This window comes from Aotus nancymaae, unplaced genomic scaffold (genome assembly GCF_030222135.1).
Source record: "Aotus nancymaae isolate 86718 unplaced genomic scaffold, 86718_ANA_hifiasm-v0.15.2.pri h1tg000014l, whole genome shotgun sequence".
Taxonomy (NCBI): domain Eukaryota; kingdom Metazoa; phylum Chordata; class Mammalia; order Primates; family Aotidae; genus Aotus; species Aotus nancymaae.
This window is the reverse complement of record NW_026988425.1, coordinates 91,467,264-91,484,889: the sequence shown is the minus strand read 5'-3', so window position 1 is coordinate 91,484,889 and position 17,626 is coordinate 91,467,264. Positions and strand designations below refer to the sequence as shown.

The 17,626-nt window shown below is 40.5% G+C and overlaps 2 protein-coding genes and 1 long non-coding RNA gene across 5 annotated transcripts in view; 2 read left to right on the top strand and 1 right to left on the bottom strand.

Annotated features, from left to right (window-relative positions):
• Nucleotides 1-15,548, bottom strand: part of LOC135274892 (uncharacterized) — a 150,851-nt gene extending 135,303 nt beyond the window's left edge. For both annotated transcript variants that reach the window (XR_010342620.1, XR_010342621.1), the window contains exon 1: nt 10,544-15,548. This is a non-coding gene — a long non-coding RNA (uncharacterized LOC135274892). The remainder of the gene's footprint in view (nt 1-10,543) is intronic.
• LOC105729989 (large ribosomal subunit protein uL11-like) lies at nt 2,301-2,882 on the top strand. Its single transcript, XM_064376191.1, has one exon. It carries the CDS (start codon nt 2,316-2,318, stop codon nt 2,811-2,813), a length of 498 nt encoding a protein of 165 aa, XP_064232261.1. The 5' UTR covers nt 2,301-2,315; the 3' UTR covers nt 2,814-2,882.
• A 312-nt stretch (nt 15,549-15,860) lies between the features above and the next one.
• Nucleotides 15,861-17,626, top strand: part of CHD1 (chromodomain helicase DNA binding protein 1) — a 75,228-nt gene continuing 73,462 nt past the window's right edge. For both annotated transcript variants that reach the window (XM_064376190.1, XM_064376189.1), the window contains exon 1: nt 15,861-16,329. The gene's annotated coding sequence lies outside the window, so the exon portion shown is untranslated. The remainder of the gene's footprint in view (nt 16,330-17,626) is intronic.

The window sequence follows — 17,626 nt, the reverse complement described above, 5'->3', positions numbered from 1 at the left end:
CTATGATTAGAACTCAGACCTGGAACAAGTAAACTCAGTGAATATTTATAGACTTCTTCACCCCAGGTCCACAGAACATACATTTTTCTCAGTATCACATTACACCTATTTTGAAAGTGAACACATAATTGGAAGTAAATCACTCTTCAGCATTTGCATAGCATTTCACAGACTTAAATGAAATATTGGTTGGCTGTTTGTTATTTTCTTCCCTTATTCCTTCCTGTCTCCGCTGTTAAGCACAATTATCGGCGTAAAAGAGGTTTTTAATACCTATTTTTAGATTGCATTCCAGCTTAGGCAATAGAGCAAGACTCCTGTTCTCTCTCGCCCTTTCTCTTTCTTTAAAAAATAAAAATAAAAAAAATAAATTCTCAATTCCAAATCCATCAATTTCCATAATTTTTTTCAATTACATAATTGCAATAATGTGCAACTAGCATTAACAGGCTTAAAAACACACACAATAACCTCTTAAAACATACAATTCAACTTATAGGAAAATAAATGCATGTTATGTTAGAGTGGCTGACCACCTGTAAACATGTAATCACGCCAAAGACAGCACTTTTACAGACAGAATAGAGAGGGTCCGTCATTCATTCCAAGGAGTTAAGTGAAGCTCAGTTATGAATGCATTTACACTCAGAAAGAATATGATTCTCCTCTTTTTCTTCCAGCTTTGTGTGCGGGGAGGGGTGCGAGGGGATTTGTAGGAGGGGATAGAGGGCAGTATAGTAAAATTTTTGCTCTTTTCAACTCTAAACAGATAAGATTTTATCTTATGCCTGCCCTAAACCACTATTAGTTCCCATTCCCTTCCAGACAAACCTTAAAAGCTCTTTAAAAGTAGTGCTTGAGGCCCTATACCATCTTGGATCCTCACATCTTTTCACTCTTATTTCTACCTTGTGCCATTTTCCGCTGCCAACTTTATTTTCATGCCAAACCAGAGATCATGCTTTTTTACGTATCCATGTCTTTGCCAATCAGTCTGGGATGAATTTTTCCTTTTTTAGGGTGATTGGATAACTTATTGTCCAAACTGTGACACATGCAAGAAAGGGGACACTAATGAGATAAAACAATGGGAAAGCAGATGCAAACTGGGGTAGAACTCTGCAAACTGGCCTATGGTCACCCCACTCCATCATGGGCCCAGTGAATTCATCATCACTGTGATCTCACTGCCTAACACTCAATGGGCACTTCAAAAACCTTAGCTAAAATTTATTATATACTGTACAATCCACTGCTGTTTTTACTGCTCTCTCTAACCTTAGTTACCACTAATACATATAGAAAATTTGTGTCAATTATAAAATGTGCCCTTTCTTTTTGGCAGCAAATTCCCGACTACATGGTGAGTGGACACCAGGATGGATTTCACAACTTTCCTCTCCCATGAACATTTCTGTGTAGTAAAACAAATTACTCAATGTGTCTCCAACTATATATCCTGTATAAAAATTAAGCGGTTGTAAAGATATTGAAACATTCCACTAAAATACATGTCAGATGCCATCTGAATTTTGGGTGAGATAAGATGCAAAGAGGATTTGTAGTAAGAGAAATAAGAGAAGTTAAGTATCAAACATCTATCTGGAATTTTATGCAGTGAATATGAGAACACTGTGAAAATCTACTGGGAATTGGTAAATTTGCTACACATAGAACCAGTTGTTATTTTATAAGTGGAATACAGGACTATAATATTACTTTGAGAAAACATATTGCCAATATCAACCTAAGAAAAAGAAAAACTGATATCTTTCCAAAATGGGCTTTGATAAATCATATTATGTATAAAATGTTCAATTTGTTTTAGGAAATCTATCTTAACAGATAAGCATTCAGTGTTTTTGTTATTTTTCAATACTTTTGCAATACTTTTTTTTTTTTTAGCATAGTACATACATTAAAAATATTAGCTATTAGGCACTTAAAAAAAAAAACCCAAAACCTTCAAACTTCTTATCCTCTAAGATCCTGACTTTCCTTCTAGGTCTACTCCAAGTACCCTACTCCTCTATTAACCATTCTCTATATCTAGAACACCAAATATTTTTATTTTTAAATTGCTTATTTAAAATAGCAATTTAAGATACAATTTTAAAAATGGGCTCAATTTAAAAGTCTAAGCATCATCAGGTTAAAAAAGTTAATAATTAAAATATGCAATTAACAAATCAAAGTGTTGAAAAGCTCACAATTAAAAAAAAAATAGCTTTCGGCTTTCAGCTCGGAGGAGGCCAAGGTGCAACTTTCTTCAGTCGTCCCGAAAACAGGTTCATCCGACACCAGCCACCTCCACCATGCCGCCAAAGTTCGACCCCAAAAAGATCAAAGTCGTATTCCTGAGGTGCACTGGGGGTGAAATCGGTGCCACTTCTGCGCTTGCCCCCAAGATTGGCCCCCTGGGTCTGTCTCCAAAAAAGGCTGGTGATGACACTGCCAAGGCAACAGGTGACTGGAAGGGCCTGAGGATTACAGTGAAACTGACCATTCAGAACAGACAGGCCCAGATTGAGGTGGTGCCTTCTGCCTCTGCCCTGATCATCAAAGCCCTTAAGGAACCACCAAGAGACAGAAAGAAACAGAAAAACATTAAACACAGCGGGAATATCACTTTCGATGAGATTGTCAACATTGCTCGACAGATGCGGCACCGATCTTTAGCCAGAGAACTCTCTGGAACCATTAAAGAGATCCTGGGGACTGCCCAGTCTGTGGGCTGTAAAGTTGATGGCCGCCACCCTCACGACATCATAGATGACATCAACAGTGGTGCTGTGGAATGCCCAGCTAGTTAAGAAGCACAAAGGAAAATATTTCGATAAAGGTCATTTAACAACTAAAAAAAAAAAAAAATAGCCTGTGCCTCATCTCTCTTCTCCCCATCTCTGCTTTCCATTTTCCAGAGCCTTTTTTTAGCTACTGAAGGCTGTTTATTCTGGTAGCAAATTCTATTTTTCTAAATAATATATATTACTAGCTACTTCTTCATTTATATATTTTAGACATTATCTCTTGACTTCTTTTTAGTAGGATTTTATCAGTTAGGATGCCTCAACTTCTAGTAATAACAATCCCACCTAGTTTAAGAAGTGAGCATTGTAGTTCAGCACAGTGGCATGCACCTGTACTTCCAGCTACTCAGGAGGGAAGGATCAGTGGAGTCCAGGTGTTCAAAAACAGCCTGGGCAACACAGGAAGACTCCTGTTTCTAAATAAATAAAAATTTGAAAAATTTACAAAAAAAAAAAAGAAGAACAAGAAATGAAAGAGAACTGCCTTTATTTTCACAACTGGAAGCACAGAGTTTATGAGAAGCCTCAGAGTCAGCTTCATCCAGCAGCTCTAACTCCGTTTCTCTGTGGTTCCCTCGGTTCTCTTCCCTTCTGTGTGATGTCTTCATCTCTAGATTGATTGTGTCTCTTGTGGGAGCAAAAGAGATGTAACAGTTCCTGGTTTCACAACAACACACCCAATATCCAGAGGGAAAGAAGAGGCTCATAAAAAAGAAAAAAGCCCTCTCTCTGAATTTCTAAACAAACCTCTCATAACTCTTTATTCCAAATTGGGTTATATGCCCATTCCTTAACTATGTCCTATGGCCCAGGAAAAGCCATGAATTTATTGGCTTTGACCTGCCCATCCATAAATGTAGTAGAGTGGCAAACAGGATGGGATTACATGAATCAATTTAAGTTAATCAGGGTGAACTCTAAAGCTGGACCATGTGGCCACTATCCTATGGGAAAAAGACAGAATGGAGGTTGGATTAACAATGCCAACTTCCACTATGGTCATTTAGCACTCACATGCTACCTCCACCCCTACTACTCCGATAGAAGTACTGTATATCACCATGTTTATTAAAATCAGTAACAATGTTTACTTCATGTTGACAATAGATGGTAATAGGCTATGATGATTTTGTTTCCTTTCTGTATAATTGTTATGCTTCACTGGTAATTTGTAATTGCTTCTTCTTAAAAATCCTATAAAATTTACTTTTAATACATCCTTAAGTTTTCCTAATGTTTCATTATATTAGTTTTTCAGGGAACTTATGTATTAGTAAGGGAGAAGACAACAGACAAGACAGATAGGTAAAATAAAGTAATTGCAGATCATGATAATTCCTACAAAAGAAATATACAGGGTAATTAGAAAAAGTAACAGAAGAAGCCCTCTTAGGAAAATGTTTTGGAAGCCTCTTTAAGGAAGTGACATCTGGCCTCAGACCTAAAGGATGACAAATGGCTCTATGTGTGAAAAGCCAAGGAAGCATTCCAGGAACAGAAATGACCAGAGCAAAAGCCTGCAAGTGGAGAAGAATTTGGCAGGCTTGAGGACAGAAAGCAAGCCAATTGGCTGGAACATAATGAGTAGGGGGGAGAATGATAGGGAATGGGGTTTTGGAGAGTTAGACTGAAGTCAGATCATGCATGCTCTTATAAGACTCAATGAAGGAGGTTGAATTTTTCTGAAAAAGTTTGAAGGAATATGATTTGTTTTACATTTTTATAGATTCCTCTCTGGTTTCTATATGAGAGTGGCAGGCAGGGAAGGGACAGAGCAGAAATGAAAGTATGAAAAACAGGCAGAAGTCAACTACCATTCTCTTTCTTGCAGCAGTTCTATTGGACTGTACTTATAGGGCTATAAAGATAGATTTTTTTTTTTTAAGTTTGAACCCTTTTCAAAATGTCTAATTAGCTTATTTTATTAATGTACTGTCATTTAAAACTATATGTTGATTTAACTGTGAAAACCCATAGGAAAACAACATGGAGAGCTAATTGTATTTCTTTTCCCTTCCTACCAAATACATCTATTTGTCTTGGCTAATTATTTTTGATGAGTTATGTAAGCTCATATACTATCTCCTCTGGAAGTTTTGTTAATGGCAGTATATGAAACAATAGTTTTGCACAGTTTTTACTTACATTCCTCTAATTAAAATGATATTAACTAGTCAGAGGAAAAAATGGAAACATGATTCATAATATCAAATGTTAAGAAACCATAAAATTACCCTATAACTGTTACACCAAGTCTCTAACTACTTCTAATTTGAGGTAGTTAAAAAATTAAGATGTATGGAGAACTTAAAAAAAGAGAGAAGTTCCTAGCCAAATGAGTATTTTTTAATTCCTCAAATTAATGTTAAATCAAAATTAGTAAAAATGAATTAAAATTTAAAAAGTAATTGTTAGATGAGTGCTCACTCTATTATCAACTCTATTTCTTACTCACTTTTCTCCAGCAGTATTTGCCTCCTCGAGTCCTTTCCATGTCACAAACCCTTTCCTACCTTAAGGACTTTGCATTTGCTTTCCTTCCTACTCTTCCCATGGTTTTTCCTACAATCAGCCCCATCTCATCCTTCCAGATACAGCTCAAAGAAGCTGTCTCTGACCATCCCAACTGCTCTTGCCATTTAAATGTCTCTTTACTCTTTCTCACAGTACCCTATCTTTCCTTTACAGAAACCATCCCAATATCTTTTTTTTCCTTAAGATAGAAGGACTTACTATGATGCCTAGGTGGGTCTCCACTAAAGCTTGAAAGCTCGTGGGCTCAAGCAATCCGCCCCAACTCAGCCTCTCAAGTAGCTAGGACTACAGGAATGTACCACTGGACCCAGCTTCCATTTGTAATCCTGTTACTTACTTATTCATCTGTCTTTCTCCTCCTCCACTTTCAAACTAGAATGTCAACTCCAAGTGAGAAAAATCCTGACCTTAACACTGTTTTCCTAGTACTTAGCCTGAGGACAGGGAGAGAACTTTCAAGAAATATTTGAATTTATACTGCAATCTGTGGACTCAATTTAAATTTAACTAGCTCAATTAGAGCATATATGTATCCAGCAGGAGTAGGACGGTACATAATAGGCCCTTGTGATCTTACAAGACATATATTAATTAACCCACTTCCTAACCAGTTATGAGAAAATCTGGCTACACCCAATTTGGATTCCCTTTTATAGTGTCCTTCGGGTACACTTCCTAGTGAGAGACAGAGATTCCTCATTTGGGGCAAGGGTACTCACTTCTTGCAGGTGCAGATTCCTTTGAATTGAAGAATGGGAGGTGCCTGATGGGTTGAGATAGTCTGTGGTCTGGGTCTACTGCAGACTTTGGGGTTTTATGGCATACAACCACTCTACTGTGAAGGATTGCCTGCCAATTTTCTTTTAGGGAGATTCCTTTTGTATTTAGTTAATGCTGAAGATCTTAGTGGGTCAGCTTTCTCCTTAAGTTGTTAATTCTTCTGAACCTCTGTTTCTTAGCAACAGCTGGGACTCCGTCCATCGACATTGTTCTCTGTTTTGGCCTCACAAGCAAACAAGAGAATAAGTAGGCATGCCAGCTTGCCCTTTATTCATATCCCTATACACATGGTGCATTCCAATCCTAGTTGCTATTGATAGATGGTGTGAAGCATCATCATATTTCTGAGGCATGAAAAGGGATAGGCGGTAGAATATATTTTGTTGGGGAGAGCAGAGGAATTAGAGTTCCTTACTATCACTTGCACCTCCTTCAGAGTCTTATTCCTTCCTAATACTAAGATTTTACCTTTTACACTGAATACCTCTCTGGTATTCAGTGTAAAAACTCTGGCATTAGAAAAAATGTGGCAAAAAAAAATGCTGCAATTAAACATGCTTCTCAAATAATCTCATCTGGTCTTACATTCATTCTCAGACCATAGGCCACAGGCAGAAATGTCTTCCAGTAATTGTCAAATCTGCAGTTTGCTTCAATCTGCTTTCTTCTGGAAAACTTGTTTAAAATGTCTTTCTTTTCCAAAGTACTTTTCAAAACTCATATACAGTAACCAATATACTTGACATTTAAAAATATTTGGCTACCAAATTCTCTAATACACTACTCAATGACTATATAGTCTGAGTTCTAAAACACTATGGAGAAAGTCTGGATAAAAGATTCACTGCTGCATAACACAAACTAAGTTTCCATCTTATGGTGGAAAGTCCACATTTAAGGCGTACCCTATCTCACCTTGAATCAACCAGTTTTAGTTTCTCTGAGGTTTGTTATTTGCAACCCCACTCATGGTCAAACTAAGGCAGGGCTCTTTCAGTTGCAACTGGCTGAAATCCACTCAAGCCAGATTAAGCAAAGACACAAAATTTTATTATAAGGATAAATTATCATAAATAATTCAAAGATAGGGAGCAGACCTATCTTTGCAAGCCACTAAAATCAGGAACCGAGGCAGCTACTATATCTATGTCTGATATGTCAGTAATGCTTCATGAAAGCAGACTCTGGGGTCAAACTGTCTGGGTTTTACTTATCTTTAGCATTTAATTTAAGCAAGCTTCTTAGTTTCCTTATCTGTAAGGCAAGGATAATAGTACAGGTTGATCACCCCTAATTAAAAAATCTGAAATGCTCCAAAATCTGAAACTTATTATTATTTTTTAAATACAGTTTGGGTTTCACTAAGTTGCCCCAGCAGGTCTTGAACTCTTGGATTCAAGCAATCTTCCTGCTTCATGAAACTTTTTGTGCACCCACATGACACCACAGATGGAAAATTCCACAACTGACCTCATACGATACGTTTCATGCACAAAATTATGAAAACATTGTATAAAATTGCCTTCAGGCTATGTGTATAAGGTGTATATAAAACATAAAAGAATTTCATGTTTAGACTTGAGTACCCATCCCCAATGTATCTAATTATATATACGCAAATATTCCAAAATCCCAAATCCTGAATACTTCTGGTCTCAATCTTTTTGGATAAGGAATACTAAACCTGTACCCAACTTCATAGACTTACAGCACCTAGAACACTGGGTGACATGGTAAGTAATCTGAGATTACTCTTGTTCTACATCACAGCTGTCAGATTCTCCACTTGCAGCTTGCTACCAAACAAGGCAGCCTTGGCCTAAGTTTATATTTTCCTAGTTCAAGTGATCAGCAGTGTGACAACACTTTTCTCAATCCTAATTTTAAATTCTCAGAACAATCTGATTCATTCAGATAGGGTTCTGTTGTTCACTTAGCTAAAGCCAGAGGTGTTAGGTCACCTAATACATTCATAGCTGCTGAGGCCTATTTCTGAATGTGTGTGGATGTTTCTCAGTTGTGAGGGATCATGAATCAAGACTAAAATTTTTAAAATGTTTTTTATACTTCTCTCAGCTCAGTGATCTTCTGTTCTTTTATAGACACAAAAAGTCCCCAAGTAAGTGACCTACTCAATGTTATACAGCTAATGATAGATAAAGCTGTGATATAAAACTAGGTCTGAAGCTGGTCCAAAGGTAGTGAGTTATCTCAATTGGATGTTCAGCCAGTTCTAGATTGAACTCGTTGTTCTACTCTTTCTCCCAGATTCTCACTACTGCTCTTGACTAGTTTTAAACAAACAAACAAGATCCGATTCCAAATCCAATATTCTTTTTACTAAATAATGCATTAGTTATTTATATTTATTGAGATTAGGTAGCTGACCCTGTATTTAACCAAGCTTGAGACAGAAGACTTCAAGTAGTTAATAACTGGCTTTGCTGTTTTTCTTATTATTAATAATAAAAAAAACCCTGAGGCATAACATATATAAAGTTCACAAAATTTCAATGTGCAGCTTGAACTTTCTCATACACATACACCAGTGTAACAACCATCCAGATCAAGGTGTACATTTCCATCACTTCGGAGGGCTCACTGTGCCCCTTCTAAGTCAATACCAATACCAGAAAGGTCAATACCATCCTGACTTCCATCATCAGTTAAGTTTCACTTGTTTCTGAATTTCATATCAATTGAATCATATAATATGAATTATTTTGTGTTTATTTCACCTGATGCAATGCCTGTGAGATTTATCTATGTTACTGTGTGTAGCATTTCTTTTTTATTACCAGATAATATTCAATTTTATGAATATACTTCACTTTATTCCAGTTTTGGGCTATAATGAATCAAACTGCTATGAACATTGTTACATAAAACTTTTAGTAGGCACATATATTAATTTCTCTTAAGTATACACTCAGGAGTGAAACTGCTGAATTACAGGGTAGGCATAAGTTCACCTATAATAAATACTGCCCATCAATTTTCCAAAGTGGTTGTAACCAATTTGCACCCCTACCAGCAATAAGAGTTTGTTACACTATAAATTGTTTTTTTGTTTTTTTGTTTTTTGAGATGGAGTTTCGCTATTGTTAGCCAGGCTGGAGTGCAATGGCGCATTCTCGGCTCACCGCAACCTCCGCCTCCTGGGTTCAAGCGATTCTCCTGTCTCAGCCTCCCAAGTAGCTGGGATTACAGGCATGTGCCACCATGCCTGGCTAATATTTTGTATTTTTAGTAGAGACAGGGTTTCACCATGTTGGCCAGGATGGTCTCAATCTCTTGACCTCGTGATCCATCCGCCTCGGCCACCCAAAGTGCTGGGATTACAGGCGTGAGCCACTGTGCCCGGCCTATAAATTGTTTTTAACAAGAAAAATAACATTGCAATCAGTCTATTATGCTAGTCACACTTCTTTGTTCTGTAAAATATATTTTATTTGAGGCTCCTTCACTACTAGTTATAAGAAAGGGTGAGTTTTGGCTAATCTGTCAGGTAGAGAGTAGATCCTCATTCATTAGCACTCTTACCAAATCACAACTCCAATCTGTGTCAGATTTCACTGGAAAATACTAGCTTGCCATCGCTTACAGCAAGTTTTTTCCAACAAGGGCACTCTTGTCATTTTGAGCCAGATAATTCTTTGTTTTGGGGGCCAGGGGAATGTGCAGTACAATGTAGGATTTTTAGCTGTGTCCCTGGCCTCTAACTACTGCATATGACTAGCACCAACGCCACAAAACCCACCCACTGGGACAACCACAAAAATGTTTCCAAATTTTGGCAAATGTTCTCTTTAGGGCGAAATCCTCCCTACTCAATGGACATTACGAACCACTGTTTTATAAATAATGTCCTGTCCTCTCCACATTTCATCTAAATAAAATGTTACATGAATCAATACTGTTAATAGGATGCTGTCAATGACTTTTCAATAATGGCACATTAGAATCACCTAGGGAGCTTTTAAAAAATGCATATGTCAAGGCCCCACCTCAGAACCATGGAATAGAATCTCTTGATGGGGCTTGAGAATTTTTAGGGCACAAATCCTCAGGTAATTCTAAATGTTGGCATGGCTGAGAATTATGTATCTTCTAAACGTATTACTCTTCCCAGGAATATATGCTTTGAAATAGATTTCCATCAATGATTTTTCAAGCATTAGTAGAGGATAAAGTACAGATTTGTGGAATAGGAGGTTCTCAGTCTCAGATCACACCAGTTAAATGACCACCTAACTATAAATGGTGGTACTGCTCAGTTCCTGTTTGAAAAAAGCAATTAAAAACAAATTCTCCCAAATCAGACTAAGATATTAATATATTTGTTTTTTAGATGATTAATACGTGTTAATCCTTCTACCTAATTCTTACATAGCAACTTGACACTATTCAACACTCACTCTTTCCATGAAGCACTTACTCATCTTCAATAGCACAACATGCTTCTGGTATCTGTAACTCCTCCTTTTTCAGTTCATCTTCTTCTACCTAGTCAAAAATAAACTGGAATTCTTCATTGCACACACGTAGGCTGTCTTCTAAGTCTACTTCATGAATACTCGACTTTAAATTTTCCCTACACACTTAACAGTTTTAATTTTCAGTCTAGACCTCACTTAGCTCCATGTTTCTATCCAGAAACCTCTTGGGCAATTCAAAAGCATCAGAAATTCTTAAGTCTTAAATCAAACATAATGATCTCCCTACCTATACATCTCCAAATACATTACTATATAAGTGAATGTCATTCAGATACAAATGTCCAACATCCCTCCTCCTAACCCTGCCTGAATCTAATCCCATCAAGTTTTGTCATCCTTCCCAATTCTAATTCTCTCCACTTCTGTTACACTACCCTAATCTATCATGTCATTTCTAACCTCTTATCTGCCAAAGACTCCTAACTCAATTAGGAATACTGTATCTACTTCAACCCATATCTAATCCTTCTTTGGGATTTGTGCCTAAAGTAAAATTTTCAATTTGCCAATCCTGTCAAGCTACCACGCAATTATAAGTCCTTCAGTAGTTTCCTTGTTGTCTTGAAAAACATACTTTGCTTAGCATTTGGGTCCCGAATGGACTACGTAGCCTCATCTTGTTCAGCTGTTATTTGCTCTAGCGGTATCATGCTTCTTAGAATTCCTTATAGATAGGGTGGGTCATGCAATTTACTATCCAAACCTGAACACTTCTGAAAGTGAATATGGCCTGTTCTTGGCAAACTGGCAAGTGCATTGACATGATCTCTTTGACTCTAGAATTTTTGCCCATGTTGCTTCTTTTACCCAGAAAGCAACTCTTAATTCCCTTTTTTGCCTACCTAATTCATATTAATTCTTCAGCTCTAGATCATGTCGATCATGTTACTTCCTTGAGATTTTCCTGACTAGGGTTCTTTATTATGGATTCTCACAGCACTGTATGTCTCTTCATACTATTTTTCTAAGTTGTGATTTTATAGTGTAACTGTTTCCTGAACTAGACTTTAACTTTGCAAGTGTTAGTTTTTGCTGTGTTATGATCCCTCCCTACTCCTAGTAGAATGTCTGGTAATACAATCTTACATTTTTATTGAATGAATGTCAATACAATACACACAGTCTCTTTGCTTAAGGATCTCATAATGTAGCATGGAAATAAATGCTATATTGTGATACAATGATATGCTGTACTTATAGAATACTCAATTCCATGTCCTAAAAGGGAGGTCAGAGTTGTCTGACAAGTCTCCTAAGTTGTCAGCACAATTGTGTCAGGGTACTCAACAGTTCTTGAGCATTTACTTAAATGAAGCTACAAAAGATTGACCCGTAAGATAAATGGGCTATATCCATTTACAATGAGAGATACCTTTCCAGTGACATGAAGAAGTGTCTAGAGTGTCAAGTGTCTGTTAGGAATGATGGGAGGCAATACTGAGATCAGTCTGTGAAAACACTAAGTAACTAAAATATTAGGAGTATATGATATGTACATATAAGTTTATATCCATGCAAGTTTAGTTTATAAATATATGTGGTATATAAGCAGGGGAGTGATTTAATTAGATTTCAAGTTTGAAGGAAACCTAAAGGGTAAGCTGATGGGAAAGATGTAGAGAAAATAGAGGCCTAAACTAAGCCTGGTAGTGGGATTGAAAAAGAAAGGATGAATACAAAATTTCTGCAAAAAAAATGGGTGGTACAAGTTTGTCCCTCAGTATTTGCAGGGAATTAGTTTCAGGACCCCCATTTACCAAAACCTGAAGATGCTCAAGTCCCTTACAGTTGAATCTCTGTACTGAAAGTTACAGAGGACCAACAGTATTTGGACAGCAGTGAATAAAGAATCTGAGTGAGGGTGAGCAAGGTGGCTCACTCCAGTAATCCCAGCACTTTGGGAGGCAAAAGCAGGCGGATCATGAAAGATCAGGAGCTCGACATCCACCTGGCCAACGTGGTGAAATCCCATCTCTACTAAAAATACAAAAAATTAGCCGGGCGTGGTGACTTGTGCCTGTAGTCCCAGCTACTTGGAAGGCTGAGGCACGAGAATCACTTGAACCCCGGGAGGCGAAAGTTATTAAATAAGTAAATAAACAAATAAATTAATTAAACAATCTGGGCAAGGAAAGGAGTGAGAGCATCAATGCACCAATTCAATATTTTTGAGGTTGGCTACTTAAACTTTTTTCTTACTCTGTGTGAACACCTAATTTTTTCAGTAGAGGATGGAATCTTTGTACCTTCTTCAATGCCTGTTAGATTTTATACATACTTGCTTCTTAGTATCATCTCTAAGAATTTTGTTTGAAATTTAGCTTTTAGTGATTCAAGAATTTATCAGTCAAAATCCCCAAATACAGTGGCCATAAACAAGGTGGATGAGTTACAAGGTAGATGAGCTGCTGGTAGATATCAGAATAATCTGGGAAACTTCCCAAATACTACCTAGAACCTAGAAATTCTGCATAACAGAAGAGGGGAAGAATAGGAGTGTCAGGCACATGCAGTTACAACAGAAATTTCCAGGTGACTGAGTCCTATCTCTTGCTCAACACTGGGAACCAAAGCTCCTCTAATTTCTTATTAGGAAAACAGAAAATGTACAGTAAATCTTCACTAGAAGATGACTTAGGATTTCATGGGTTGTATTCAGAGGACTTTGTAAATTTAAGAATCATATTGGAAAGACTTCCTCTGGTTTGGCAAGGACATGGGTGATACTGTCATAGGTTGAGATTCTAGGGTATTTTAATACTGTCCTGATTGTTTTTGTGGCTTCTCATATGCAAATCCTCCAGGCAACAAAAACATAATTATGGAATTAAAATTTTAACCCTGGCATCCAAAACACTAACAGAGGAGCAAGTTATCCTGTGTATGTTATATATTTCACAATTCTGGATATGTGGTTCCCAGTCTATCCCCACCTAAGGATATCCACTTAGTACTTGGCCTAGTAAAGCGTATCAGAATTAAGGACCCACAAAATGCTATCTTAGGTTCTGTAAAAGTAATATTCTTTCCAAAGAATAAGAAATTTTAGAAACGGGAAAATAGTAACAAAAGCCTCCTGGTTGATATTAATTATGTGGAATTTTTCATTAGTCCTGTATTGAGATTATCAACGGTTTGACTATTGTTTTAGTATCGGTAAGTAGAGATAAAGTCAGTTTATTCAAATAAAGTGAAACTGCAAACGTAACTACGTTGATAACAAAATCATCAAAGTACCTTTGGATTATCTACATGCTTTAAAAAAAAATGATCTGCCAAGACCGTTGCAATTTTCCACCTAGTGTGTACTTCCGTGAAGCAATAAAGTACGATTTTACTCCAAATCTAAATCTCCAAGGTTCAACATTTTATTACAAATTGGGCAAGATATTTTTTAGAATAGCATGTTTGATGGCACAATTAGTAGTAAAAAAACAAAAAACCTGTCTCGTGCTTTTAGAAAACGTTAAATAGATTGTATATACAGTAATTCTTTTCATAAGACAGTGATAAAATGTCAGAGTTTTAACTGAGGACTTTATTAACTGAACTATACTTCTGATTACAACAGTCTTTATATGTTAATGGTTAGTTTCTCGGGAGAAATTAGAGGAACAGGAAGTTCCTATCATTAAGGATATTTACATAAAGCTTCATATGAAAAATTAGCACTCAGTTCATAACTTTAGGGACTTCAGAAATGAAGATTTGTATGATCTTATTATTCCTCACAACTCAGAATTAAAGCTATCTAATATTGCAAAGGATGGTAGTGTTCCATTTAGTTTTGCTATTCAATTATTGTTCATAGATAATGTTTTCAAAAAGGCCATGGGCATCTGTTTGCTTTTACCTACTCCTCCAGGTGAATATACTCTTCAGTATGTAGTAAATACGTATGTGGAGTTATGTTTTGAGATTTCTTTGAAGGCTTTGAACCAAACTGTTTAAACAGCTGGTAGCCTAAAACTCTGGAATATTTCCCATAAAGGAAAAATACTTATTTGGGGAATGCACTTACTGCAATCAAACTCATTTGAGTTGGAAAGTGGGCCTTTACTCCAAGTCCAATAACTTAACAATGGGATTAGAAGCTTTTAAAATTAACCTCCGTAGCTGGGCGCTGTGGCTCACGCCTGTAATTCCAGCACTTTGGCAGATAGAGGCAGGTGGATCGCCTGAGCTCAGGAGTTCGAGACCAACCTAGTAACACGGCAAAACCCCGCCTCTATAAATAGAAAAAAACAAAACGAAGTGAAACAATTCTGATTTAAAAAACAATGTTTTCAAAAAACCGGGTAAAGCGAGTACACTACCATCCAACACATTGAAGGTATTTAACTAAGGCCCACAATTACAGTTACGATAGAAACTGTCAACTAAAAGGCACGAAGTTAAGCTAAGACTGTTACTAACATCCCTCGAGTAGCGTTTTTGTTGCGATTCGGCGCCGCACCCTTCACCCCGCCCTCTGGGGAGGAACCTAGAAAGGAAGGGTGGTTCATTTCTAAACTAGGCTACCCACACATGAATGAAGCAGCCTAGCAGGCTGTCAACAACTGGGTCTCTATTTTCTCTCCTCCGCAGACGCCCCGCCCGTGCGAGACATCAGCTTCGAGGGAGCGTCAGTCACAGATCGCCCAGGCGTAAGCGGTGGCGAGAGGCCACCACGGTTGCCAACAGTTGGCGTTCCCAGGTTACCCGGTGTGACGCAGCAGCCCCCGCCCGGGCCCTGCGGCCTGGCGAATCGACTCAGCCGAGGCCTGTGCTACCGACCCTTCGCGCGACCGGGTCCTTTAGGCTTATTCAGCGCTGCCCTTCCACGGCTTCCCGAGTCCCATCGCTGTCTCTCCCCAACCCCGTTCCTCCCCGGTTCCTTGTCAGTCTCCGCCGCGACGTCCTTGCGCAACCATCCCGAGTCACATTAGCGCCCATACCCGCACGGAGCGAGCCTGCAGCTCCCACTTCCCGGAATTCAACGCCGGGCCACTAAGGGCGGGTACCCAAGCGAGGAACAGCGCACTACAGCCGCGGCCAGAGTCCGGCGGCCTCCGCGCAGCCTGCGTGCGCACTCCCATTCGTGCGCACTCCCATTCGTGTGCGTGCGCGCACTCGCCCTTTGCCTGCCCCAGCACCAATCGCTTTTTCCTACGCCCACGACTCTTCAACGTAGTCCCTCCTGCCGCCCGCGCGCCAGCAGAAAGGGTTTGGCGTGCGCGCGCGCCCGCTCGCCCTTCTCGCGCTCGGTCAGGAAGGGGAGTGAGCACAGCCGCTTACGTCGCGCGGGAGGCGGAGGCGACGGCGACCTCGGTGGCGGCGGCGGCGGCGGCGGCTACGACGGAGACGGTTGCGCTCGCTCGCTCTCTCGGCGTCATGGCGGCTGCCGGGGGCAGATAAGCGGCGGGAGCGGGAGCGCGCGCGCGACGGCGGCAGCGGCGACGACTCGTTACTTCTAGCTCTTGCTGCCCTCGCCCTTGGTGCTTCAATAATGAATTGATTGTTGGATCCACTTCACAGGGGATCGCGCGTTGGTGCCGCGGGCCGGGGCTTCCCCTTCCCCTCCGCGTCTTTCCCCTTCCCCCTCCCTCGCACAGACTCTTGCTTACCCCGAGACGCCCGGAGCCCTAGGACTCGGCGGCGGAGATCCTGGGCGCGGGGGAGGCCGTCCACCCGAGTCGGCTCCCTCAGCCCCGCCAAGCCCGCCGGTAAGAAAGGGGGCGGCGGGGAGGACAGGAGCCGGCCGGGTGGAGGGCGGGCGCGGCGCAGTGCCCGGGCGGCGGCCCAGCGGCCGGTCGAAGGCTGGGCGGCTCTGTGAGGGCCGGTGGCGGTGTACGGGCCCGGCGCGCAGGGGGCGTGTGAGCGGCGAGCACAGGCCGGCGGCCGCAGAGCGCATCCTCGCGCTGGCCTGGCGGCTCTGCCAGGGCCTCTTGAGCTTGGTGCCGACCGGGCCGCGAGAGGAGACCCGCGAATGGCGAGCACTTATCCTGTGCGTCGGTCCTGCGGCGACCCGGGCTCCCAGCACGTGGGGAGCGGCGGGGAGGGGGAGGGGGAGGGGGCGGCGGCTCGAGCGAGCCGGGGAGGGCGCGGGGCGGGTCTGCGGGAAGTTTGAGGCGGGAAGAGGGACTCCCGGACCGGGAAGGAGGCCCTGGGAGAGGGGGGCAGGTCCGCGAGGGAGGCTGATTGGTGCGGTTTGGATGGATGAGCGAGGAGGATGGTTTCCAAACCCCTTTAGAGTACCGCTTTAAAAACTTATCAGGAGCAGAGCAACTGCTAAAAGACAGGATCGAAGAGGTTTAATAACTTAGGGTAGTCATTGTTGAGATGCTTGAGAGGACGAGGAGCTGTGTGCACTTGGAGCTTCAGAACTAGGGTTGTGAAAAGGGTCTCAGACAGGACTTACTCGGATAAGGGAGATGGGGGGGAAAGGAAGTTAAAATGTTCAGAGAAAGCCATTTTGAGGGAGGAAAAGAAGGTGAAAAGGAACGAAAAGGGGAGTGAACTTTTTAAACGAAGAAACGGGAAAGGCAGTTTGTTAGCATACTTAGATTTTTAAGACTTAATTGTTCAGTAAGGTTCTTTGACTAGGGTTGAGATTAATATTTAACATTAGGAATAAATGTGTTGAGTAGAATGATTACTTTTTAGATAACCTGTTCTTGCAGAGTCTACTGGACTGTAGTCTAGAGAATTAACATCCTGATCCAGATGCAGACTTTGCTATGATTGAGTTGGTAACAGTCTGTTTCCCTCTCTCTTTTGTGGAATGGAAATAATCGTAGGAGTGAATTCTCTTTGCTGAGGTCGGAGGACAGCTCTGCTCTCAGTTGGCTGTCTCGGTACTTTCTGGCTGGGGAAGGATCTGACGTCTCCTTCCCCCGCTTCTTCCTCTCCCTCCCCTGCCAGAGATCTCCTTTGTTTATTCGTGGATGGCTTGTAGGTGATTCTCCAGTGTTGTGCTGAAATCTTGAAAGGTGGAAATGGTGTGCCTTGGATAATTATTCT